The sequence below is a fragment of the Melopsittacus undulatus genome, chromosome 2 (assembly GCF_012275295.1).
Source record: "Melopsittacus undulatus isolate bMelUnd1 chromosome 2, bMelUnd1.mat.Z, whole genome shotgun sequence".
NCBI classification, from domain to species: Eukaryota; Metazoa; Chordata; class Aves; order Psittaciformes; family Psittaculidae; genus Melopsittacus; species Melopsittacus undulatus.
The window spans coordinates 13,566,350-13,591,779 of NC_047528.1; the positions used below are offsets into that span (position 1 = coordinate 13,566,350).

A 25,430-nucleotide genomic window follows, 5' to 3' on the forward strand; every position below is an offset into this window, starting at 1 on the left:
ACTGCAAATAAGACATAAATGACACAATGATATGAAAACTATAATTTATTAGGAAACTTAAATGTAGCAGGTGAAATTGTAATACTTTATATAAATACCTTTGGTATACAATAAATAAAGCTATGCTCCCAAACAGTTCGGGCAGAAATTCATTATGACCTGATTGTCCTGAAACGCTGAAAAATTTAACACATAAAAACATACACTGTGCATATGGAAAAACATTACAATTAACAATTAAACCAGCTGATGCTCTTCATTTGTCCAACAATCCGTTTCGAACGAGGATCAAACTGAAACTGAGTTGTTCCACGGAAGAAGTAGACATAGCCTAGAAATAATGTTCAATACAGTTATATTCCATAGATGACTTCAGTATTTTGGAAAACAAAAAAATCCCCAAGATGAGCAGCCCATATATGCTTGTTATTTTAAATTTCCTTCTCATTAAGACTAATAACAGTTTTTTGAAAACAAATGATCCTACCTACAGAGGCTCAAATATTCAAGTAAACCTGGATTAAAGGTATGCTTTACTCACCATCTTTTTGGAAAACAGCATCAACTCTGCCAATTTTTCCAAAGTCAGAGACTATTTTCCTGGGATAACCAGGATCCATGGATTTTTTGTTTTCATCATATCTTAACAGAAGAAACATAGTTACAATTTGTGAGGAAGCAGACAGTATTTTGAAAGTCCAAAGCAAATTCATACACATATGCAATTCTATAGTTACTAAGAAGTCTTTTAAAGAATAGTTAAAGCAGCTTTTTGATTCTTCGTGGTATGTATTAAGGCTCTCTATTATGAGCGTCTTGAGATTTGAAAAACCTGCCTTTGCTAAAAGAAGGGTCTTGCAGACCTTGGGAATGCAGCACAGGAACTCATTAATGCACTTCTGGACTGGCCAGAGCCTTGTCCATCACTTGCATATAAAATGAGTAATGGATATCCATTTCAGTATAAAAGCAAAACATATAACTTGTGAGTAGAAGACAGTAGCACAGTCCTAAAACATACATGTATTAGTGTCAACCATATACTTAAAGAAAATACTCTCTGAAATTTTTCACAGGCTACACTTGAATTATAAATATGACCAGCTGTACAATGGGAGGATAATTATAATTTGTTCATAGAGAAATTATATTCTTAACACTTTTTACTAACAATTCATTTTGTTTGAAATGTGAATGAAAAATGGACACCTTCACAACATTGCACTGAAAAGCAGCTCCACCGTTGTGAAGGAAAAAAAAGGAATAATTTACTAGAAAAATCACTCTATAATTGAGCAAATGTTTCATTCAATTGCAAATAATTACACTCCTGGCTCAAAAGTATGGGGAAAACATCCTTTGAAAAAGTTACATTTCCTAGCAAATAGTTGCAATTTTTAAACTTCCAGAGAATCTTGTTTATATTTCTGGAATATTCCTGGCTTAAACATTATTGCACTCAAATTTTATATTAATATATCAGTTCTTAGGGACAAGTGAAAATATGCCTTTTAGTATATGAACATTAAAATCTTACCTCCAGTATCTGTCAGCTATGAAGAAGTATGTTTTTCCTGTGGTTTCATCGCTGTAAGCGGCATTAACTCTTTTGACAGTCTTCGGGAACCCCAAACGATAGATTGATTTAGGATAGCCAGGTGCAATGTCATATCCCCTGAGAACCCAATATTTATCCTCTGAAAAATATAAGCACATTTCATTTGGTTTTGCTATTTATAAAGAGCATTTAATTGTATATTAGATAAAGAGTTGTGTGTCTTAGACATCAGTATTATTCCTTTCAGTTTATTACTTTAGAAAATTGTTCTAATTCTTACATTGGAACTACATCGTGAAGGTAATAAAAATGACTTTTATTTTTATGAGTAAAACATTAGAATCATAAGGTGTATGGATAGTATTTTTCCCACTTTTTTTTTTCAAATGAATGTAAAGTGTTTGTCTAGATAACAGTCTGGGTAGGGCTGGAGGTTGATGAGCTGGTCCACTCACATTGGTCTGGGATACTGAGTTTATTATATTCTTATAATATTATTTGGTTTTAGAGCCATATAATATTTTGAAAACTAGACAATGTGCATTAAATTAAACTATTAAGAAAGGTGTATGTCTAATAAAAATGCTTTGTAATTTTGGATACTCTAACCTACTCATAAATGGTAATATATTGTGTACTGTAATGTATCAGGTACTGTAATACGTGCATAATGAAGTTGAGACATTTAACACCTTTAAAGAAAAGGAATGACTGCTCTTTTCAATGAACGATTTTCCTCTCACATTATGTTTTTTTTTGTCAAAATATCACAAAATACTAATAAGCTTATCAGTAACAGTAGTGTACAAATGCCTGTATTTGCTAACTGAACTCACCACAATTTCTTCTGCATAAAGTGACATATTTTAGAGATTAAGAGAAACTAGAAATAAGAGAACTAGATTCTCTGTTTCACTGATCTTCCTTTAAAAACACTTTGAATTCTGCAATTGTACAGTTTGCAAAGGATCAGGGAGTAACTGGTTAGAAAAAGTAGAGGATTTCAGATTCCATTACCTTTAAAAAGTAAAACTTCATCCCTCTCAACGTTTTCATAAGCAGCTTGAATTCCTGATGGTAACTTTGGCCAGAACAGTGAGATAAAGTTGAGCTCTGTCTCTGTCCTTGCGGGATGTTTGCGCAGCATATATCTGATTTAAACAAAATTTATGCAATTAAATAGTTACCCTCCAATCATAACTGCAAAATAAGTATTAGAGCTCCTGGAGTATAACAGGGGGAAATGGGTACCTGGGTGTGAACATCCCCTCCACTGAATGCAAAGGAAATTTAGTGACCATGCTCTTAACTTTAGCACCTTAGTTAAAATCAGGTAAAATGAACATAAGCCCTTCTATTTCTCTGTAGGACAAACAGGAAAGAGTTGGCTTCAGTAACCACCTAACAGATGTCTTTCTATGTGACACAGCTTTCAGTTCTGTCCCTGCTCTTGTACTGGGGAATAGTAGAAAGGTTACAGTGTGGGACCCACAAACACATTGCTAAGGGATATATGAATGTTCTTGCTTTGCTATTAGTTGAATTGCACTCAGAGACAAGTCTGTTGCAGCAGTGGCCACAGCAGCAGAAAAGCTGGAAAACAGCCTACAAGCCTTCATCTCCTTCACTGGTCTCGTCACCAAAAGCTCTTAGGATTAATGATTTGAGATCTCTTGCTTGTTTAAATACATAGTGGTTTTCTAGTGACTCTTTCTACTGCATTTCCTTCTCTTTGCAGTACATTCTAAGAAGACAGATTTGCATCACAGATTATTTTAATGAGGTAATACATATGCTTATTGTTGTTACCTGCCCTTGAAGAATATTATTTCTCCACGTAGGGTAGCAATAGCATCAAATGTCAAATTTGGGTCACAAGCTCGTGGAGTTATGGGTCCTGTTGGCTGCACAGCAGCACTTGACTGTCCTATAGGAAGAATATTTTATCTTTTAGTATGAAGGTCTATGAGGACACTAAGAGCCCTCTTTACAGACAATGAAAAGGCATATGGTTTTAAGCTAAGGTCTGTCACTAAAAGCAGGCCTTTAATTTTGATAAAACCTGTTGTGTTCATCCCTTCCAAAATTAGTTTTTTGCAGGACTGGACTTCAGCTGAAGTTAGCTCCCAGGAATTTTCTCTTTTGTCATTCATAGTTCAGCAACAATTAAACCTCACATTTGGTGGAATAAGAAAATTTTAAATATATTCCTATTACTGTTTACCAGCCTCCCAGTCAGAAATATTAAATAGAAATATTTTTTTCTTACCATAGATGGCTTGAATGCCATCAATGTCATCCTGAGGCAGAAGGAATTCGTTAGGATTCGTGTAGGAGTAAGTTGGATACATCAGTGCTCCAGGATCAGTTGAATGAGATAGACCGAGCGAATGGCCAAGCTCATGGGCAATAACAATGAACAAATTGTATCCTGTAGGATAAAAATCATATGAAACAAGATAAATTTATTTCAGTGTTCACCACAGTTGATTAAGTGGGAAACACCTATGCATCCTCCCAGAATACATTGCATGTATAAGGGAGGCTGTAAGTAATGCTATCAACATCACACCTCAAAAATATTGTAACAGAACAGCTATACGAATACCTAAAAAATGTCTGGCCAAAAAACCCCAATGACAAGTTCTGCTTTCTGCTACTTTTGCTCACTTTCTGCATGTAATCAGCCTCATGAATTAAGCATCGCATGAGTTAAGAGTTTACGAGGTAGAACTGTGTAAATGGATACAGTTACAAAGTCCTTACCTCTTCCATCTTTTGTCCAGGCTTCCTCCTCATCAAGATGCACATCTCCACCAATACCTTCACCAGGCTGGAAAGCGTGAGCCAGCTGCCCGTTGGGGCCATCAAAAGGAGAGTTGTCACGGTGATCTAAAATGAAGAGGGAAAAAAAATCACTCAGAATCTTAAATTACTCCTATGACTGCAAATGTCTACTTAATACATAAAGATATCAGTGTTACCTCTATAAGCAAAAGAGATCATTATATCTGCTTCTTTGTCCTCAACCTTCTGGAATGTCAGTGGTGTTACATTGCTCCAGACACTGAGAGCTTTTCGGATAGCTTCATCTACATCAGCTCGTCTCATCTTTGGAGTGTAATTCAAAATCCTTCAAGGCAAACCCAACAAACTATTTATGGTTAGGAATACAACATTTTAGCTGAAAAAAATAATAACTTGTGTAAAAATTGGAAATCTTAGATATATCTTTAGTGAATGAAAATTAATAACGGCTTCATTTTAGATACTGCCTTCTAGAGTGCCTGTCTTCTTCCAGAAATCAGTTAATCCCTCTAGATGTCCAGATATGGCATGTTGTATTTACTTGGGAGCCCCCAAAGTTGGAATGCTAGATTTACCAGAAAAGGAAAGATTACCTGTATGTCAGATGATTTCTTTTCCATTTGGGATTCCCTGCTGTGAACACGTATTGCCCTATATCAGGTATACCACATCTAGGTTTTTTCATAATCTCCAAAGTGTCAAGATCAGGTTTCCCAGTCACTTGCAGTCCAAAGAATTCCTGCATTTCCTTGAGCTTTGCAGCAAGGGGATTTTCACCCTTTTTTTTTAAATGAGGCTGGTGATCCCTCTGAAGATCATAGAAATTCTGTAGATAATTCTGAATGAAAGATTAAAAAAAGATCATTGTGGCACATCAGTGCTGTCTTCAGCCACACTTAAAATTGATCTTGAACTATTCCCATATAAACATGTCCTGTATTTACTAAGAGCAAGAATAGCATGATTTTTTCCCCCAGGAATTTGTGTGAAGAGTCAGACACAACTTACAGCTTTCATACAGTTTTCTGAACTTCTTGTTTCACTTATAGGAAAAAATGTATTTAAAATCCACTATTTACTACTAATAATTAATTCCGTCTTTTTTATGTTGCCTATTTACTTTAACAACAAAATTTATGACAAAAACTATAGCTAGTCTCACTCAAGAAAATAGAGATTGGTAGTGAGACTCCACACAGCCAGGACTCCCAACAAAGCAAGTGACTACTACCAAACAGTCAGCATTTGGCAAATCATGCCATTTATTTTTTGCTACTAAATATGATATCAGGAACTCGGGTCTTCCTACTAAATTTCAACAGTTTTGTCTCCAGTAAATAGTGTTGTGTCTACCTAAGGGTTTCTCACACGTCCTTTTTTTCAAAGTATTCCACAAAAGATCTACTCAGCAAAAGGCTGAAATATATCCCTGCTTCAAGCAACTTTTCTCCTTATGTTACTGAGACTAATCATATCACAAGTTTCCAAGCACATTCTGAAATGTAAATCGCTGCTGAGTTTGACTATTTCTGCACAGCCACACACCCTTGCTGCTAGAGTTCATGCTTTGGTAGTATTGTTATTACTTTATTGACAGCATCAAAAATGAAGTTGTGCAGTATACAGGTTACTTCTGTGTAAATAAGTTCCACATAATTTTCATGTTTTCTAGACTGATAGAAAAAGCTTTGTCTCTGCAAAAAAAAAGCCATATTCTGCAACAAGAATTGCGATTATAGTTATCTCTCAGACTACCTTATGTTTAACTTAGAAATGCATTAAAAGATACTTACCTCCACAAGCTGTAGGGTTTTACCTTCATCTTCTGCTTCTGGAGCCACAGGAAAAGCAGCAGAGACAGCCACATATAGCAACAGGAGAAGAGAGAGAGTCTTCATCCTCGACTAAGGTTTTCTGCCAGAGTTTCAATCTTAAGCTATTGAACACACTTCTCAGCTCTGTTTATATAGCTAATTTGTAGATCAGTCTGACTCATGTTGCATAATATCCTCTGATTAGCAAAAATGATGCGTAATAGTTTCATCATCAGGCAGTGACGCAATGTGTTTAACTAATGTTATTGTCCTTATTTTGCCTGAGCCTTCTGTTTTAGGCAATTTTGTAGTGTGTTTATTAAATAAGGAAATGCTTTTCAGGGAAAACATGGTGCTGCATTTCACAGGTTTTTTTTATTCATTAATTTAGACTATTAATAACACAAAGTCTTGACAAATTGGCAAAAATGTAGGAAATAACATATAAGAGTAATGTAACATATTACAATTAATAACTTTATGCTATAAACCTGATGCATGGTTTTTACTATTTAACAAAATATAGCATATTATGTCATAATATGTAACAATAAAATGTAAAAGATAATACAAAAAATTATGTTATCTAGGAATAATCAGTATCATAACTCCAGGAGGGTAGCTGCCAGCTAACTTGAAGTTGTATCTAAAACAATCTTATAATGCTAGAAAGACTGAGTATGAAAATTATTCAACATTTTTTTACTGATGCTAACAAAACTCAGTCATTTTCCTGGAATGCATAAACTGGGTTCCCATTTGCATGGTAAGTAAAATAATGGTTTCACTCTTGCCAGAATGGATAACGTCTCAGCTGCAATAGCGTGTTTGGATGCATTCAGAGAGATGAGCTGTGGCTGGAAGGACTCCAGGAATTTCTGTGAGTCTGGAGTAGGAAAACTAAAGTAACTAAAATAAGTAATTCAGTGACTCTCTGTTTGCTGAAAGAAGAGTGAGTGGAACCATGACAAATGCTGTTACATATATGAAAGGTTTTTCCTAAAAGGAAAGCAGTCTCCAAGACTTTAGAATGGTCTTAAACAACAGAGATTAAGGTTAGACCTGAGGTTTGGGATTCAGCTGCCTGAGCATTCATGCTGTTTGAGATGCCGAAGAGAATCCTACCTGACCTCCAGCTGCCCTGGAAGAATGCATAGCTCCTCTGTCATGGCAGCCAGTCCCAGGTGGATGTTTCAAGTATAGGCAAATGAGTAATGAGCTGGAATGAGTTTTAAGTGTTTCATCATGTACATAAGTTATTTAGGTGTCTAAGCTTCCAGTTTGGACAATGGATTCTACAGAGTAATTCAACTAACTATATGACTTGTACTTGAAGATGAGAAGTATTGCTCTCTATACTTCATTGACTGTATTGGATAGGTCTTTGCTAATGGTAAGAGGAGTTTAAATACCCCAGACACCTATGGAAACCTGCCGTGCAGACCCCTAAATTGAGGAAAAAGTTTTTTTACTGGAAGGACAGCTAAGTACCAGAGGAGATGGTCTGAAATGGCGGCATATTTGTTGGTGCTGGAAGCTGTCAAAGACAACTTTCAGAATGGTTTTTTTGTATGGTTCTTGTTGGAGGTAAAAAGTCTCCTTGGAAATCTTAAAAGGGAAAACATATATGTTAGGGAGAAGTACAAATATATGCCACTAGAATTTTTTTCTGATATATGAGCAAGTTTTGCTCTGAAGGAGCTCAATACAGGATGGAGGGAGAGAGTGTACCCTCAGCAAGTTTGTTGATGATACAAAACTATGAAGAGTCACTGATGCATCAGAAGGCTGTGCTGACATTCAGGGAGACGTGGGCAGGATGGAGAGGTTAATGGGGAGGAACCTAATGAAGTTAAGTAAAGGCAAGTGTAGGGTACTGCCCCTAGGGAGGAATAACCTTAAGCCCCACTACAGGTTAGGGGTTGACCTGCTACAAAGCAGCTCTGAAGAGAAGCATTTGGGGTATTGGTGGATAGCAAACTAACCATGAGTGAGAAAAATGTGCCCTTCTGGCCAAGAAGACCAATGGTACCCTGAGCTACATTAGGCAAAGCATTGCCAGCAGGTCAAGGGAGTAGTGTCCAGTTCTGGGCTTCCCTGTACAAAGGAAACCTGGAGCTCCTGGAACAAGTTCAGCGAAGGGATGCTAGAATGATTAAGGGTATGGCGCATCTCTTATATGAGGAAAGGCTGAAGGAACTGTGTCTGTTCAGCCTAGAGATGAGAAGTCTCATGGGGGATCTTATGAACTTATGTAAGTATCTGAAGGGTGTTAAGATGTATGAGGACAGCGTGCCAGATGGCAGGACAAGAGGCAAAGGGAACAAACTAAAACAAAGGAAGTCCCACATGAACATGAGGAAGAACTTTATTGTGAGAGTGACTGAGCATTGGAGTGCTCAGTCCCTTCCAACTTCAACCCTTCTGTGATTCTGTGATTCATTGTTGATTATTCTTAATCCATCTGGACTTTTGGATATGAACAAAAAGAATCATGTGTTGGATGCTTCTCCAAAGTCTCTGTTACAGCTCACATGATCCTGAGATTTGTGATCTGTTACTTAACTTCTCTAACTCTGTCTCTGAAGTAGTGTTATTTCCCTGTAAGTATTTCTCCTTTGTGTGTTTCTATAGTCTGGTTTTTATAGATCCTGATTCAATGCCTACATTTCTTTCTTCCTATTTTTTTTTCCTAAGGACTGGTTAACTCCTTATTTCCTCTGTCCTTTTTTCTTCAATTTTCTGAAGGCATCATAGGCATGTTTAAACACTCAGGAAGAGAAGAGATACAGATTAATCAAGTGTGTCTAGTGGCCAAGAAGGGAAAGATAGGAATTCATGTGTGGTGGCTTGCACAGAGAGGTTCTGCTGCTTTGCACAGTTCTGCAAGGGGTCTATAGCCAAATTTTAATGTGACCAAGAGGATACTGAGTCAGGCAGAGGATGAGAGGGGACATCTGCTTGTTTTCCAGGAAACTTTAAATAAATTACTTTCCAAGGCAGGAGCAGAAAGTGGGAGCTGTTTATGCATTTGAAGAGTCATCAAGTGAAAAAACTTAGACAGAATCAGCAAGAGGAAGCAGAAGCAGTGGCTTCTCTCCTTCTTGGGAATTTCCGCAGTGTTGGGCTGCAAAGTCACATCACATTTCACCATCTGCACTGGCTTTCTACTGCGTGTTCTTCGGCACATTTCCCTTGAATGAGGGAAGGAGAGGTTTAATTCATCTGATCTTCCCACGGTATGGCAGCTAGAACGTTGCCACCCTCTCCTTTTCAAGCACTTGTCTTCAGACAAAAAAACCTCAAAACCCAACAGAAGGAGACATGACTATGCCAAAATGAAATTGAGACCTTTCAAAATATATGAGAATTTTTACTAAGTGTCTGCTAGTGTCTACACTTTGCTTGTGGGACCATTGTTTTGCACCTGCACCTGACTGGCACAGTACGTCCTGGCCTTTCATTTCTAGCTATTTTCCAGGGCCAGGACTCTGTCCTGTGTGCAGAGGTGTGTGTCTGGGATCACAGTGACAGCCCCTGGGATGGGATCAGAGGCTGGAAGCCCCTGTGTCTGTGGTGTTATGACTGGAGTGACTGGGGTACATGCATGTCAGTTGTCAGTATGTATGTATGTATGTAGTGTGCAAGCGCTCTAGTTGAATGAGCCAGTGAGCAGGGTAAGACATTGGGAGCTGGGTGCAAAAGTGGCCATAAGCTAGGGGTGAACACTGGAGAGACCAGGGTTCTGTGCATTGGCCATTGATGAACAGCAACTAGAAAGGCTGTGGGAGCTGGGGTCAGTGGAGAGAGATCCTTATGTGTGTGTGCCTGAGGCAACAAGGGACACCAGCATATCCCAGGGCATCTGCTGGATAGATGGGGTGTCTAAGCCTAGCTGCTGGGGATCCATAGTATCTTTGTGTGTGTGTACCTATGTGCATGTGTGTATGTTTGTATGGGTGTGTACATGTGCCTACTTGGAATGGACCTGGGGGGATGGTGCAGATTCACTTCTATCAGGTTACCAGATTTGGGCAACTATTAACACATTGGCTCTGCCTGAAGTTTGCCCAAAATCTCAATGTAACCAATGGAAAGAAGGAAAATTTACCCTTACTTACCCCAGTTGATCTTCAGAGGCAGCTCTTGCCTGGATCAAAAGCATTAATACCTCACAGAGGTTGCCAAGAATCAGTTCACAGGTCTGGGACTCATCTGCTAAGTCACTGCTAAAACCAGACTGGGTGCCTAAAGAGGAGGGGCTGACACTGTTGTTAAGCATTTTCAAAGCATTTTCAAAGGTTTTTCTGTTGCACACACAGGCTGGTGTCTCCCTGTATTAACAATACAAAGTGAACTGGAAAGGACTTTTAGGCAGAAGTGTAAGAGGAGGCATATTTCCCCAGAAGAGCTTTGCAGTCTCCAATAATTTTTTACATCAGTGATTTCCACTTTGTATCTCACTTACCTAGGGCTTGAATCTGACTCTTCAGGATATTTCCCTTTTCCCGTAGTTATATCTGATAACAGTTTAAAATGTTTTAATGGCTTTCATCCTTCTCTCTTTAAGGAGAAACTTCCACCCACACCCCTGACTAAATAGTAAAAAAAATAAATTCACAGTGTGAACTGTAGTGGGATTTCCCTAAATCAAAGTCTCTCACTACAGAAATCCTGTAGAAAAGGGAAGTTTAATTGGTAGTTCTGTAATTAGGAAAAAAAAAAACAGTGCTTCATAATTCTAAGAATTATTTTCTATTGTAATGTGTAACAATTACATTAGGCAATTGTTTTCTCAGCAGCAGGTGGCCCTACAAAGTACAGCCATCATTCTTGCAGGAAGCACTTTTATGCCTATTCTACTCTCTTATGCATATCTTAATCTCTTCATGTGTTTACAATCTATTTTGAAGCAACAAAATAAAAGTCTTTCTTCAAACCCAGAATGTTATTCTGAAACCAGCTATTTTCCTTGGAGGATGTCACTTTTCATGCAAAGACTGAAGTGTCAAAAATATAAATCATGTCACTGTGCAGGGAGATTCATCTGGTTGCCAGATATTCACATGAAGTTAGAGAATTTTCTCTTAATAAGCCAAGTACACTTTAATACTGAGATGAGGAAGCCAAAGGCAACCCTCGAAGTCAGATGTCTTAAAGTTTGCAAAAGTTCATGCCTTAATGGCACCAAATGTTAAACATTTCCTTTATAGAAATGCTGCTTATATTGCTCCAAGAGACTGTCAGTCACTCCATTTACGAACCAGCTGAGTGCTGAGCACTGTTAGGAGCACAGTGGTATAGTTCAAGTCATGCTGAAGTCTGAAGGCCACTGTGATAGGGCTCAGGATATCAGGTGCTGAATCAGTCCTAATTATTCTGTCGTAGAAAAGCAATTCAACATGACAAGTCACAGACTGGGGCAGTACCTGAGTTACACCTCAGTGACTTGCACAGTCTCAGACATGGCATCATCAATGATTTCAGTAAGAGGAGAAAGGAAGGAGTGCCACTTTCCATACCAAGCACCTGTTTTCTCAACACACAGGGAAACCAAATTGCATTCTTCATTAGGCAGGTGATCTGTTGCTTGGGCTGGGAGCCTGCTCCACTGTGTCCCAGGAATGACTTCCTCGATGGTAGACAGACCTTAGAGGGCTAACTGTACCAGCTTGAAGTCCTTTTCTTCTAAGCTTAGTGGTTGTCATACAAGCTGTCCAGATGTAAAACTTGCCCTGAAATAGGCAGCAAGATCAGTGTCTCCACACTAGTCTACAAAATAAATCTGCATATGCTCTGGCACTCTGGACCATTTGGGGCATACAGGGTTACAGACTCATGGCCCCCAGTCAGATGCACATGGCCAACTCCAACACATTTCAGAGTGCTACTGTTTGTGAACCTGCAAGGGCAGTTGTCTTGCTGACAGGCAGCAAACACAAATGGGCTGATAGGAGACCAGTCAGATGGCAGTTCAGAGGCTGCCATCTGGAAACAAAGTCTGCACCTTGGCAGCTTTTATTATTTTCTCTGGAATAACAATGGCAACTGAGAGATGCATCTCTGCAGTTCTGAGTTGCCTTAAGCACTTTTGAACCCACAAATCTGTTGCTTCTGTCACCAAGAAAATGTTTTCCCCCCCTGCATTTCCTTAACCCAAGCCAACATTTCACTACAAACAGTGCAAACAGCAGTGAAGTGGAATAATTGTATTTATTTTTTTTTCTGCCAGGATGTATGAACTACCTTTGTCTGTTCTACTTAGGTGGTAACTCTCTGTTCTTCTAGCTCTGCCTGTCCAAATCATTACACAATAGTTCTTTGATTCACTACCATGGCCCTACCTATTGCGATAATAGATATGTAATCTGGCCAAGAACAGTATCAAAGTGCATTTGTTCCTTCCAGGCAGGGTGTGTGAAACCAAGGAAACCAATAAATGGTAAGAAAAAGAACATCCAAATCAAACTGTTTTTTCCTGGTGTAGGTAGTGTTGGGCATTCCATGTTAGACCTCCTGGACTGTGTCTGACAAACACACTATGGAGTCCTTAGCAAAAAAAGGTAAAAAGATACATTCAGATGCTGGCAAAATGTCCTCCAACATGAGATGGTGAAAACCACAAGTAAGTGGTAAAACAAGTAAGAAAGACCTTCAGAAACAAAACATTGAAGAAAAAATGCTTGTGATCTGAATTCTAGAGCAAAAAGAGTCACACGATAAACCTGTTCCTTGAGAAGAGACTTTTGTCTTCACCCAATTTTCCTTATAAACAGTGTAGAAATTTGCTATAGCGTGGAAAAATCTGATGTGTTTAGAAGACTGAGAAAACCATAACTAAAATGCTTGGACTAAGTGTAACAAAATAAATATATCAGAGTCCAGGTCTCAAACTGTATCTCAGAAGAACACAGGATATCAAACACCTCAATGCCCTATTCAGAAGCTTATTTTCACTCAAATGATGACTTGCCAGTAGTAACAGAGATTTTCAGAATAAGAATTGTGAAACAAAAAAAGACACCAACAACAACACTAAACCAGCTAAATTATATTAAGACAGTAGTAAATCAGTTAAACTCTACTTAGCTACCCATCCAAGACTTCATATTCAACAGTTAATATGATCATCTGTGTTGGTGAAACAGGAAGGAGTTTCAACTAATCAGAAGTAATCACAAACAAGGAAGAACTAGTCAGATAAGTATTTGGGAGCCAGAAAACTACAAAACTATCAGTCATGAAAGGTCTAGAACAAGCCAGCTTTGCTCTGAGAACTATTATCCCATCTGAAAAAGTGCTACTAAGAAAAAAAAAAGTTAGAATCATCACATTTAAAATAACAGAATTAACCACAATGACAGTGCTATGGAGGACACAGATACTCTTGAGGAGGGTTAGCAGTGGAAATTACTGAAGAAAAACACCTAAACACAGAATTTTCTTAAGGAACAAAAAATCTGTAATGTGTGAGCAAATCAATTTATGCATCTTCTTTACTTCTACTATTACAGCTGAGACCATGGATGATTAAGTGTTGCAGCTGTGAGACCACTCAAAAAGCCATACCAGAAACATGAAGGAAAACCAGAATTAGAAATCAAGAATAGCATGAGGTGAATAATTAGGAACAAATATTAGCAGTGAAATATTTTCTACTAAATTCAATAGAAACATTCAAGTTAGAAGACTTGAACCTGCTTCACTGACCTTGGCAATATCAGACTACTAAGTAGTAGGCCACTAATTTCCTTTTCTGGGGTACTGTGATTAAAACCAACAATTTTGACTCAAGTTCTGCTTGGTCAACAGTCTTGTTTGACACCTCCAAGGAGGTTGTGGCAGCAGTATTTGTCCTGCAAGACTGAGAATGCCATCATAGGTTTCGGACCTGAACAGAGCTCAGATATAACTTTCTCAATGTCTAGATCCATCCTGGAGTTCCTCATTTAAGTAGCCCTGATACCAGGGGTTTTAAAAATACATCAGAAAAAGACTCCAGAAAGCATGTTGAAGTATTTCATTGCAATCATACAATACAGTTATATGTAAAATTACAATTGCCTTACCCTGACAGGACCAGAGAAAATGGATACAAACTGAAACACAGAAGATTCCCTTTAAACATCAGGAAGTACATTTTTACTATGAGAGTGACCAAGCACTGACACAGGTTGCCCAGTAAGGTGATGGAGTCTTCCTCTCTGGATGCATCCAAAAGTCATATCTCCAAAAGCTACCTACATCCTTGGCAACCAACTCTACATGACTATGTCTGAGCAAGAGGTTTGAACCAGGTGATCTCCAGAGGTCCAACCAACCTCAGCCGTTCTGTGGTTCTGTGATTCATGGAGAAGAGGAATCAAATAGAAGAACTATATTTTCTGTGGGTTGTTTTCTTGGTTGGGTTTTTTTCTTTTTTGTTTTTTTCAGGGAAGTTGTCTAATGAAGTGGGACAGTGGGTTCTGGGTGAGATTTTTACATGCATAAAATATACCTTCTCTAAGACCTTAGATTTTGCTAGCTGTCCACCTGAACACTTATGGGCCCCGTCACATCATTACCAAGTGAAGCCTGACTTCATCAGCAGAGATATTATTGTCAGCAGTACTGAACTGCTGTATGTCTGTCTCACAGATCCAAAAAGTCACTCATCCCTCAACCTGCTGGTCATGCTCCTTTTGATACAGGTCAGCAAGTGAGGGCTTTCTGGGCTGCAAGCGCACACTGATGGCTCATGTTCAGTTTCTTGTAATCCAACACTCCCAAGTCTTTCTCCACGTTGCTGTTCTCAATCCACTAATCTCCCAGAGTTTATCCAGATATAAGCTGGTAGTTTTGATTATTGTCCAGAGACCTCCTTAAAGCACAAACCTATATGTATTTCCTCACAGATTTTTTCTCATTCCAATAGGAATCACTTGCATTTTCACTACAAACTATATTTTCAGTACAAGCTGCATTACGAGTTCAGCAGTAGCATCAGCAGGGGAAAGACCTGTGTTCTATTTCCGTTGAAATTCAGCATGATTTGACCACTTAACTCAGTTCACAAGTCAGCCCAGTAGAGAATGTTTTCTAAAATAATAAAATCCTTTTATGTCATCCCTACTCTGCTGGGAAGTTTCCAGAAGTTCTGGAAGTTTAAAGTACCTGGTTGATTGTCAAATGTATTTTGCTTATATTCTTGCAACAGCCATGCCATAATCAAAAATGTAGAAAGTCAACAGGAAAATTTGGTTATATAGACAGAAGCAGAAGAGTGGTTTAACAGGCCTGTCAAACTGGCATTATGGTTTATTTCTGCCCCTATAGTTCAGTGGCACAGTGAGCCTACCAGATGTAAGTAAGCAGTGAGTAAGCAAAGTGCTCACATTCACAGAGTGTTTTAAATTGTTATTTTATCTAGCAGCTGTGGTAGAGTTCCACAAGGCTCAAAGGTCCTTAACATCAGGTATTTAAGATCTCTGAGTATGAAAACCTTGTTTTGTTTTAAAAGCCTCATGCACATTCCACATTGAAAAGAAAAAAACAACAAAACAAACCTGTGAAAGGGTAATAATTTTTTATTTTTTATCATTTCCAGGTACTGACATGAAGAAAATTCCTGTTCCATGGGACAAGATCCTACTGTTTGTGGTCAGAGCAGAGAGTGTAACTTGTATTCCTTCATAGCAGCACTGCTTGTACTTCTCTTGTTTTGAATGTGCAATTGATGATTGGCAGGAGGGTTGGATTCTCTTAAGGTCCTTCCCAACCCAAGCCATTCTGCGGTTCTGTGTAAGCCTATTCATAATGCAGAAGTGTGTATTTTTGAGATAATCTCATTTGTACTTGCTGTGTGTTAGAACATGTTCAATGACAGAGTAATATTTTGCCCAAAGACAGCAGATTAATTTTGCTATATCAGGACTCTTCTGTCCTTCCCAGTATTATTTGCAGACTTCAAAGCTGAAGCTGTGCTTCAGCTTTCAGTTTTCAGGATAGATCATGTAGATGTTAGTGCCATTTACCGAATCATTGTAAGCAGCACTAGTTCCTTCTGCCATTTTGTGTGCAATGTAGAGCTATCAAGCTGTAATCTGTGCTAGCTGTTCTCCTGTTGCTGACTCTGTCACTTCTTGACAAGCCTAGGGAAGGACTATGTGGTCAAACTGTCCAGTGGGAGGCTGGCAAAGAATAGGGATTGAAGCTTCTTGTAGAGCGTGTGTACAGACCCAGCTGTGCATTGGGATTGTGCATGGCATTGTCCTGGTTGAAGATGGGACTTACAGAACTGCAGTACTGCTTCATGATTTATAAGGGTGCTTGTCCACCAGGACACCCGTAACATTAGTAGTAGCTTTTGCATACTCTTTCTGGGGAGAGAAAGCACCCTTGAAAGCTAATTGTTTAGTCTGGAGAACAGAAGGCTCAGGAGGGACCTGATTGCTCTCTACAACTGCCTGAAAGGAGGATGGAGCCAGGAGGTGGCTGGCCTCTTTTCCCAAGTAACAAATGATAGGACAAGAAATAATGGTCTCAAGCTGTGCCAGGGGAGGTTTAGACTGGATATTATGAAAAATGTCTTCATCAAAAAGGTAGTTAGGCATGGGAACAGGCTGCCCAGGAAAGTGGGGGAATCACCATCCATGGAAGTGTTCAGAAACCATGTAGACGAGGCCCTCAGTGACACGGTTTAGTGCTGGACTTGTTAGTCCTGGGACAAAGGTTGGCCTTGATGATCTTAAATGTCTTTTCTAACCTAGTTGATTCTATGATTTTTCTATGATTATGTGGTCATCGTTAAGTTGTAGGTAAAAATAGATATGAACTTCCAACCTAAATCTTCTTTTCAGGTTTTGTTTTTTTTTTTCTGTGTTAGGGACAGATCTGTAAGGGCTTAAGGAGTTAGGTACAAAGATGCTTTGAGAAACCTCCACTTCTGTGTCCTGTTGCTCTAAATACTTTGGATCACAGAAGACTACCTTCTGTTGTCTTTTCGTCAAGGCTATACAAGTGAAACTGCAAAAACAATGGGGATTCACCTAATCCATATCCTTGACCAACTCAAAGAGACAGAGGAATTCTAGCTGCTACATTTGGAATGAAAACAAGCATTTAGTACAATGAGAGATGCCCTCCTGTATCGCTCCTGCCTGATTAGCCAGAGGCATGCATTTTTCCCAGGTCCCATCCCCTGTCTTCCAATTTCATGTATATCCATGGGATGTTGGGATGTAAGACAGCCCAGGTGGCACTAGGTCAGGATGTCAAACACCTGAATTGCTCCTGGTGTTTAGACATCACATTTAGCTGTCTGCACCCTCATGCTGAGCTCCATCTTGCTCTGCCCCAGCCCTGACAGCAAGCAGGAGGCCCAGGGGAGCTGGGGTGGAACAGGACAGTGAGGACTTGTGAGGTGACCACAGCCCCAGGTCAAGAGGCTGTGTCCCAGCACAGACAGGAGTGACAGCGAGCTCTCTGTGTTGGCTCTTTCTTGGTGGCCATGTCCCAGCAGACAGAATTTTGGTGTTGGCCATGTCCCAGGGGAGAGAATGTTGGTGGTGACTGTGTCACAGTGGGTGGAATGTTGGTGGTGACTGTGTCACAGTGGGTGGAATGTTGGTGGTGGCCATTCCATTCCACAGGGGTTGGTAGCACAGACACCAGGACAGGTATCTAAAGGGCTGTGCGGTGACAAGGGCCAGACCAGCCTGGAGACGAGCAGTTGAGTGAGCCAGGGCTGAGGTGAGAGGGCAGGAGGAAGGCAGGGAGGGGAGGGCCGGGCTGCTGGGCCCGGGCAGGGAGGCAGCGGCTGCCCCATGCACGGCAGATGGTGGCTGCTCCTCCTTTCACTTCCAGAGCCAGAAGCTCACACGAGGACAGGACCGGAACATGGAGCACTCCTGACCATGGCCACACAGCCAGACACTGCCTCCTGCTGCAAGGACACAAAGTTAAGTCTTGGAGTGTGGCAGGGCCCTGCACAGGGGTTGCACATGGTGAGCAGTGGTGGCTGCCCAGCAGTTATCTTCTCTTTTGGAGACACAGGAACGCAACAGGACAGGATCAGACCTTGGAGAGCTCCGGTCCTCATGCCCTTGGTCAGGGAGATTCACTACCTTCCATGAGGACACTGATACAAAGTTAAGTGATGGAGTCTGGCAGAGCCCTGGGCAGGGGTTGCCCATGGTGAGACAGTGCGGCTGCTGTGTGGTTTGTTCTTCTGCTTTTTGCAAATGCAGGCTCAGACAAGGAATGGACCAGACCATGGAGTACTCACACAGAAGGAAGTTTTGCTCATTCCTGCAGTCTCCTTCAAATGTGACCCAAATGCTCTTCCCCTAGACACTGATCTTTGTCACCCTGGCAGTGACAGCTCAGTCTGTGAGGTGGTGGAGAACCTCTCCTTTTGACATAAGGTGATGATGGTCCTGGGACAGCTGGAGAGGAGCAGATGCAGGTCGGGGTTGACTGGGGCCAGTGCTCCTCTGCTTCTGATTCATCACATTAAAGCTTAGCCTTCTATAATCAAGTGTCTAACTTAAACTGCTCGGTCTGCCTCTCCAGTCAGTAATGAAAAGGAACACTTTATCCTTAGGCATGCAGTTCAAGCTGGAGGGATTGCTCTCTTCAGCTCTTGTTTGTCTCTGTCATTAGTGTTAATGTTCATCAGCCTGCTGGGTTAACTTTGAAACAACTGAAAATGGTTGAACACAGTCCTGGCTCTAGGAATAGAAATTATCTTCCTCATGGAGTTCTGGCTTGTAGGGCTCTGTGAAGGGTGACACACAGCATGAAAATTGAGAAGATGGTAGTAGAAGACACAATTTTGTATCAAAAGTAAAAACTACATTATTCTCTATTAAGCTAGCAATGCTGCTCTTAATTACATCCATCTATACACATCAGTATGTTAAATACTATTCTGTCATTTGCAGAAACACAGATTATGCAGGGGCTTAGGTTTGCTGACTAATGCTGAAGTACCTACACATTCCATATATTAATAAAAGAAGTGTTTCTAGTGCTGTACTACATGCTTTACAACACCATTACAGATTTCATTTTTTTAACATGGAAACCAGAAGTTTGTCTTTAGGAGGCATGTAACTCTCTTCTTACCAGGGTCAACCTCAAACTGCTTTTGTTCATGGAAGAAATAGAAGTTGTCTAAGAAAAAGAAAAAAAAACCCACAAATGACAGAATCCAAACAACAAACAGATGAATTATGTTATTGCAGGTGTAAAGATTAGTTAGTGTGCTTTAACAGCATCTGGCAAGAGCTCAGAAAAGCTTTTGCTACACTTACACTGCCAACAGCATCCTCTCCCAGGTGTAACCTCTGCAAAATGGTGCACAGCAGCACAGAGTCACCTTCCATAGCAAACACACTGCATAATATACTTAATGCATTGCATGAACTAACCCTACAAAAATTTATCCCGTGTGTTCCTGCAGTTTAAAATATCTGCTGTTATGCAATGGCTATGTTGAAACCCTCCAGAAGGGTGTACTTTTAGTCACATGTGAGTAGGTATTGCACAGCCCTGAGCCTGGCACAGGGCATGGCAAGGTACAAGTAGGTACAAGCTGCTGAGGTGCTGCTAGATAACAAAGGAGAGATCCAGCCTGGGGCATCTGCCTCCAACACTGCTCAGGGAGTGATGGCTGTAGTTAAGGATCCCCAGCACCATGTGTAAGACTCATTCTGGAGGAAGCTAGGAAACAATTAACATACATGGGTTTTGGTGATCAGGAGATGAGGAGCCAGGAGACAACCAAGAAGCTTTGCCATTTGGCAGTGTGGACATACCCTTGAATCTGTTCCAGCATCCTCCTGTCTAAGTAACATTCTTCTTCATGCACGAGAAGCTAATGCAAATTATTATTCTCAAAGCAGTGCCATTTGATTTCAGAGGGCCAGGTTGTGGTAGCTTTGTTCATAGCAGGTAGACCTTATGTTGTTGAGATGTCATTGTCTTTTGAGTGGTGCCCTTTATGGTGTGACTGCATGCCAACATTAATACAGATGTACCAATATGTTTACTGGCCTTTCCAGTTGTGAAGCTGTCACCAAAGGTATATTATCACTATTTTTGAAGGGGGTAAAGTGATGCATGAGTGTATTATGTGACTATTTCAAGGTCTTATTTGTCATCCTGAGAGCTGTGAGCAGCATTTAGAAGTTTCTCTGTCTGAGCACTCTCATGGCCCTATAACCCTGAGCACTTCATACAGACCTTATTAAGAATGTTAAACACTTTCATGTTGAAAAACAGCATCAACCTTCCTATTAATTCCTGGAAATGCATCTCTTGTAAGTATGGACTTCCTGGCCATAGATTGACTTCTGTTGTCATAACTAAGAAAAATTATAAACAACCTGGTGTCAATGAAGACAGCAAAGAGCTCATGATTAATTCAGCTCACCTGCTTACATTCTATCTACCAACAGCTAACAGTTCACTGAAGACTTTCTGTATCGTTTAGTTAGTGTTGAGACAGACATGATGTGTTATATAATTATTACTCTACTAGTTGCACTGCAAGAATTGCTTCTGTTTATATCAACTCAAGATACATCTACGAATACCTAATATTTGAGCCATCATCATGAATCTGCTAAATATTTTTCTCTAAGAGATTGTACCTAAAGGGGAGGTAGAAAACCTTATCTTAAACATAACTGAGATTGTAAGATTATAAAAAGATTGCATTCATGTTCCCTCTTTGTAAGAAATATCAGGAAAATTTTTTTTTTCATGAGTAATGAGTTATTTTAAGTCATTTTACTGAAGTTACTGGTAACAGGCTATTACATTTTTAGTGAAGTGCAGTTTATTAGTGCTGGAATAAGAAAGCTTCTGAAAGCATTTTCCTTCTGATACCTTTGCTCAGTAAGAGATTTAATGATCAGACAAACTGCTCAGCTGAAGTTCTTCAAGCTACGAGAGTTTGAGCTAAAATCTGGAAGCCTGATGTCTGTATGTGCGATGTCTGTATGTGCAACATCTTGGGCACTGTAGCAGCAGGAAAGAGAGAAGTTGTGTCATTCATTTGCAGAAGTTCAGATTATCTACTGCTTCTGTTATAAGAGCAACTCATTCAGTTGTTAGAAATACGTGTCCTGAACACAAACCTGAGCAGTAGCAATTGGATTGAAAAGAGGAAATACTAAACATGCATAGCAGATAACTCTTTGCAGTACAAGGCATTTATCAGGAACTTTAGGAAATTATCTGCTGGTGGCTGGAAAAAGGATATGATACTCCTTCTTACCCCACAGAAATGTTTTTTATATAAATGGTGAGGTTTGACTGATTTCCTGAGCTGACTTGTGGGCCTGTAGGATGGCTTTTTTCCCCCAAGGCAGTCAAATGAAAATAACCAACTAACTAACTAAAATAATTGTTAAATAATTAAATCAATTAAAAGGAAAGTTAAAAGCACTGTTTCACTCCCTTTCAAATATTTTTCTATAGCCAGCTGTGACACCAACAGAGATTGCCAAAGTAGGTGACTAATCCATCTTAAATCATGACAGGATATTGATAATGTGATTATGTTTGCTCCTATTTAGTAAAGTAGCACAGGAAATATTAACTCCATAATTTTTCCACTATTGAGCAATAGGTTTTTCTCTCATTTACATTTTAAAAAACAGCATCAATTTTGGTAACATCCTTTGAAAAGCCCAAGGTGTAGACTTTTTGGGGGTATCCAGAAAGTATGATGTTTCTTCTCACAACCCAGAATTCATTCCCTATCAAGAAAAGTTGATGAAAACATTTATCAAGATCTTCTGGGAATCACACAATCCTTTTCATGAAAGTAAATCTTTTAATGGAAAATGCAGTGAAAATAATGGTGTCATGGTTTAAGCCCAGATGATAACTCACAATCAAACCATCGAAATAACTGAACCCAGGACAAACGGTTACTTGAAAACATTCCATATACTAGTTCTAGAGTAAAAAAAAAAATTATAGTTTTTTGTATCACATTTTATGAAAACTGAAATTTCAGTCTTCATAGAATCATAGAATAGTTAGGGTTGGAAAGGATCTTAAGATCATCTAGTTCCAACCCCCCTGTCATGGGCAGGGACACCTCACACTAAACCATATCACCCAAGGCTCTGTCCAAACTGGCCTTGAACACTGCCAGGGATGGAGCATTCACAGCTTCCTTGGGCAACCCATTTCAGTGCCTCACCACCCTTATAGTAAAGAACTTCCTCCTTATATCCAATCTAAACTTCCCCTGTGTAAGTTTTAACCCATTACTCCTTGTCCTATCACTACCGTTGGCTAATGAAGAGTCCCTTGCCAGCATCCTTATAGGGCCCCTTCAGATACTGGAAGGCTTCTTTTATAGTTACATTATTTTTCCACAACCCAGAAAGAAGCATGTATTCTAACATTTAAATTCAATAGGTCATTTTCAAGGAAAAAAAAAGGAAAATATTGACATTTATTTTGGCAAGGACATATTCCTTATGTTGGATAATAGGGTTTTTTATCTCTGTAATTGAAATACAAGAACTTACTGGACTAAATAAAAGATTGTGGAATCCTACAGAAAGAGATCTACTGTTTTTCAAACCATAGACCAACTCTTAAGGCTACTTGGAAAGGAATCATAGGAAAATAAAATGACAACATTTTACCTTTTAAAATGACAGTTTCACCTTTTTCCAGGAATTTCATTTGCAGCATCAACACCAGGTGGCAGCCGTGGCCAGAATGAATTGAAATCGGCTGCTCTAACTGCAGGATATTTGCTCCAAAAATGCCTTACATAAATAGAAAACAGGTTTTAAATAAAATCAGACATTCACACACAGTAACGCATGAAACCACATCACGACAACCAGGGTAGGATCTTCTGACTAAACCCAGCCATGTATCCTGATTTAGTCACCCCACATTCTCCCTGTAATGTCAACAGGAATAAGGTTATTTCCACGGTGGTATGCCTCTCATCTTGATGCAGACATCTAAAATAGGTCAGAGGAATTGTTTCCTTAAAACAGGGATTATTTTCCCTTACACAGAAAAGGAGCTTAGAGAGACCTGCCTAGCATGGCTGGTACGCGGTAAGATTTGAGGAATGGAACCCTACCCTGTGGTTACTAAGGCCAGCTTAGAGAAACAGTTGGTGTGCCTGATGATCTGCAAAATAACACTTTACTGGCTTTGTAGACTCCAAACTATGAGGTCAAAACTTACTGATTTTGGAGAAGGTCTGAAGCAGGGAAGCACAGCCCTGCCACGTGAAGAGGAAGGGAATCAGCTCTTCTACCCATTCTCATTGAGACTTTGGACTGTCATGCCCTAGAGAAGGCTAGTTTGTCTGAATTTAGCACTGAAACAATTATACTTTTGTTTTATTTGTATTATATTAAATCACATCTTCAGGGGCTCTTCAGGCAGGTATTATTACAGGATTGGTAAACCCTTTCTCAAAGCAAGGACATCAGTTAAGGTGCCAAGTGTACCAGGTTTGCTGGTGCCTTTTGCCAAAGCTGAACTCTTTCAGGTGCCAAACACCTGGACTTGTTTACAGCCTAAAGTGAAAACAGCCCATGTTTTCAGAGGAGGCTTCTTTCCCCATCCTATTCGTGGCATGCCGTGTTTCAAAGGTCATCTTCCTCCTTATATATCTACAGTTCTCGTTCACTCTCTTTGTTTTTGCCTCCCACCTCTTAGCCTGATTTCCTGCCTCACCTTCCTGCCTAGAATGGCTGATATTCTGAGTAAAGTTATTTTTCCATGCTGTGGGGCATAATGAATATACCCAGCTATTTTACCTTTAGTAAAATTACTTACTTATCTTTAAAGAGCATTATTTCTCCACAGAAAGTGGTGCCAGCATCAAAACTTAAATCAGGGACACAGGTGTTTGGCAGTGCAGGATCTGTTGACTCAGTTGAGTCTTTTACCTCAGTAGTGTCACACATCTTTATGATTCTAGAAGAAGGAAGTGATGTTGAAGCCTATAGGACTTGATAAATTTTCCTGAGTCACCTTTCTCTCTAATGAAAAGGCCATTAGAAGCCATCAAAACCATCTAGAAAGCTGTTGAAGAAATTTGTATTTTTTCTGATTTGTAGCCTTCTCAAATAAGTCCTTTTGCTACTTTGCCAACCCTTCTCAGTTTTCTTGATACTGTACACCGTTGCCCTCAAAAGATCAATCACCTCCTCAAGCATTTTTCAATCACCTAGAATATGCTGTATGAAGAAAATTTTGTAACTGCAGATTTCTTCTTTGATTTCATCCTTTGAGTTGACTTCATCCAGAAGTAGTGCAACATATAATGACAATCTCTCGTTTTGGATTAAAGAAGTGAGTGTGAAAATTGCTGTTCTCCTTCTTTCAACCTTTGTAACTACTTGGATAATCCCATAATATTGACTTTATCTTTCCTTCTTCCAGGAAGAAAGCTTCTGTGCTGCAAACCTGCAGCTTCAGCTTGTGCTGCTGATGAGCAGTGCTTAACTTGGTGCTTTCGGCAGCTTCCTGGCTGTGCTGCAAACCCTCAGACCTGGCTGCGCAAACCTAGGCTCAGAAATACCATACTGCAGACGAAAAGTGTGTCCTACTTCTAGCATTTATATAACAGTCATGCTTTTCCAGCATGGCAATGCTGGTTCACTGATGGGGCTCCTCTTGTCCCAGTCGGCTTGCACAAGGTCACCTTGGTCTCCAATGCTGAGTATTCAGAGCCTCCTGGCAGTTTAATTCTTCATTTTCTCTCTTTGTCAGTGCTGTCTGAGTAGAGTCTTTCTTCATATGCAAAACCTACCCATCAAGGTCTTGAATCCAAGGCACAGAGAACATCATTAGACATATATATCCAAATTTCCTCTGCAATCATAGCAACTGCCTTGCAAATCAGGACAGGAAGAGACAATTGAGATCTCTGTCCCCACATCTCCAAAGACTTCTGTGTAAAACACTTATTTGCCTTTCCAAAAAGCGACATATAACAGCTGCTTCTAATGGGAATAGGATTAGACCAATCTTTGAGCTGCAGAGCAAATGCTTGTGGCTGAGCTGTTGGATGTCCAGGTCTGGCCCCATTGCTTTGCTGTAGCATTTAGAAGTGCCCAGTATATGTGACTGAAGGTCCAGGAGAGCACATGCTCCCTGGACTCTTTTTTGCTTCTTGGGCCGCTGGCATTTTTGTGCTAATATGTACTGTTACAAGCTAACACAGCTAATAATCTGTAAGAATCCTGTTAAACTGTCAGTGAAGT

The 25,430-nt window shown here is 39.8% G+C and overlaps 1 protein-coding gene across 1 annotated transcript; it reads right to left on the reverse strand.

Annotated features, from left to right (window-relative positions):
- On the reverse strand, positions 1-6,295 carry LOC101880652 (interstitial collagenase). The gene is made up of 10 exons (XM_005149720.3): positions 6,160-6,295; positions 4,960-5,204; positions 4,543-4,691; positions 4,325-4,450; positions 3,828-3,989; positions 3,368-3,485; positions 2,576-2,709; positions 1,538-1,697; positions 542-642; positions 1-331 (listed from the first exon to the last, which is right to left on the reverse strand). The coding sequence occupies exons 1-10, from the start codon at positions 6,262-6,264 to the stop codon at positions 231-233; spliced, it is 1,401 nt and encodes a 466-aa protein (XP_005149777.2). The 5' UTR covers positions 6,265-6,295; the 3' UTR covers positions 1-230.
- Between the last annotated feature and the right edge of the window lie 19,135 nt (positions 6,296-25,430).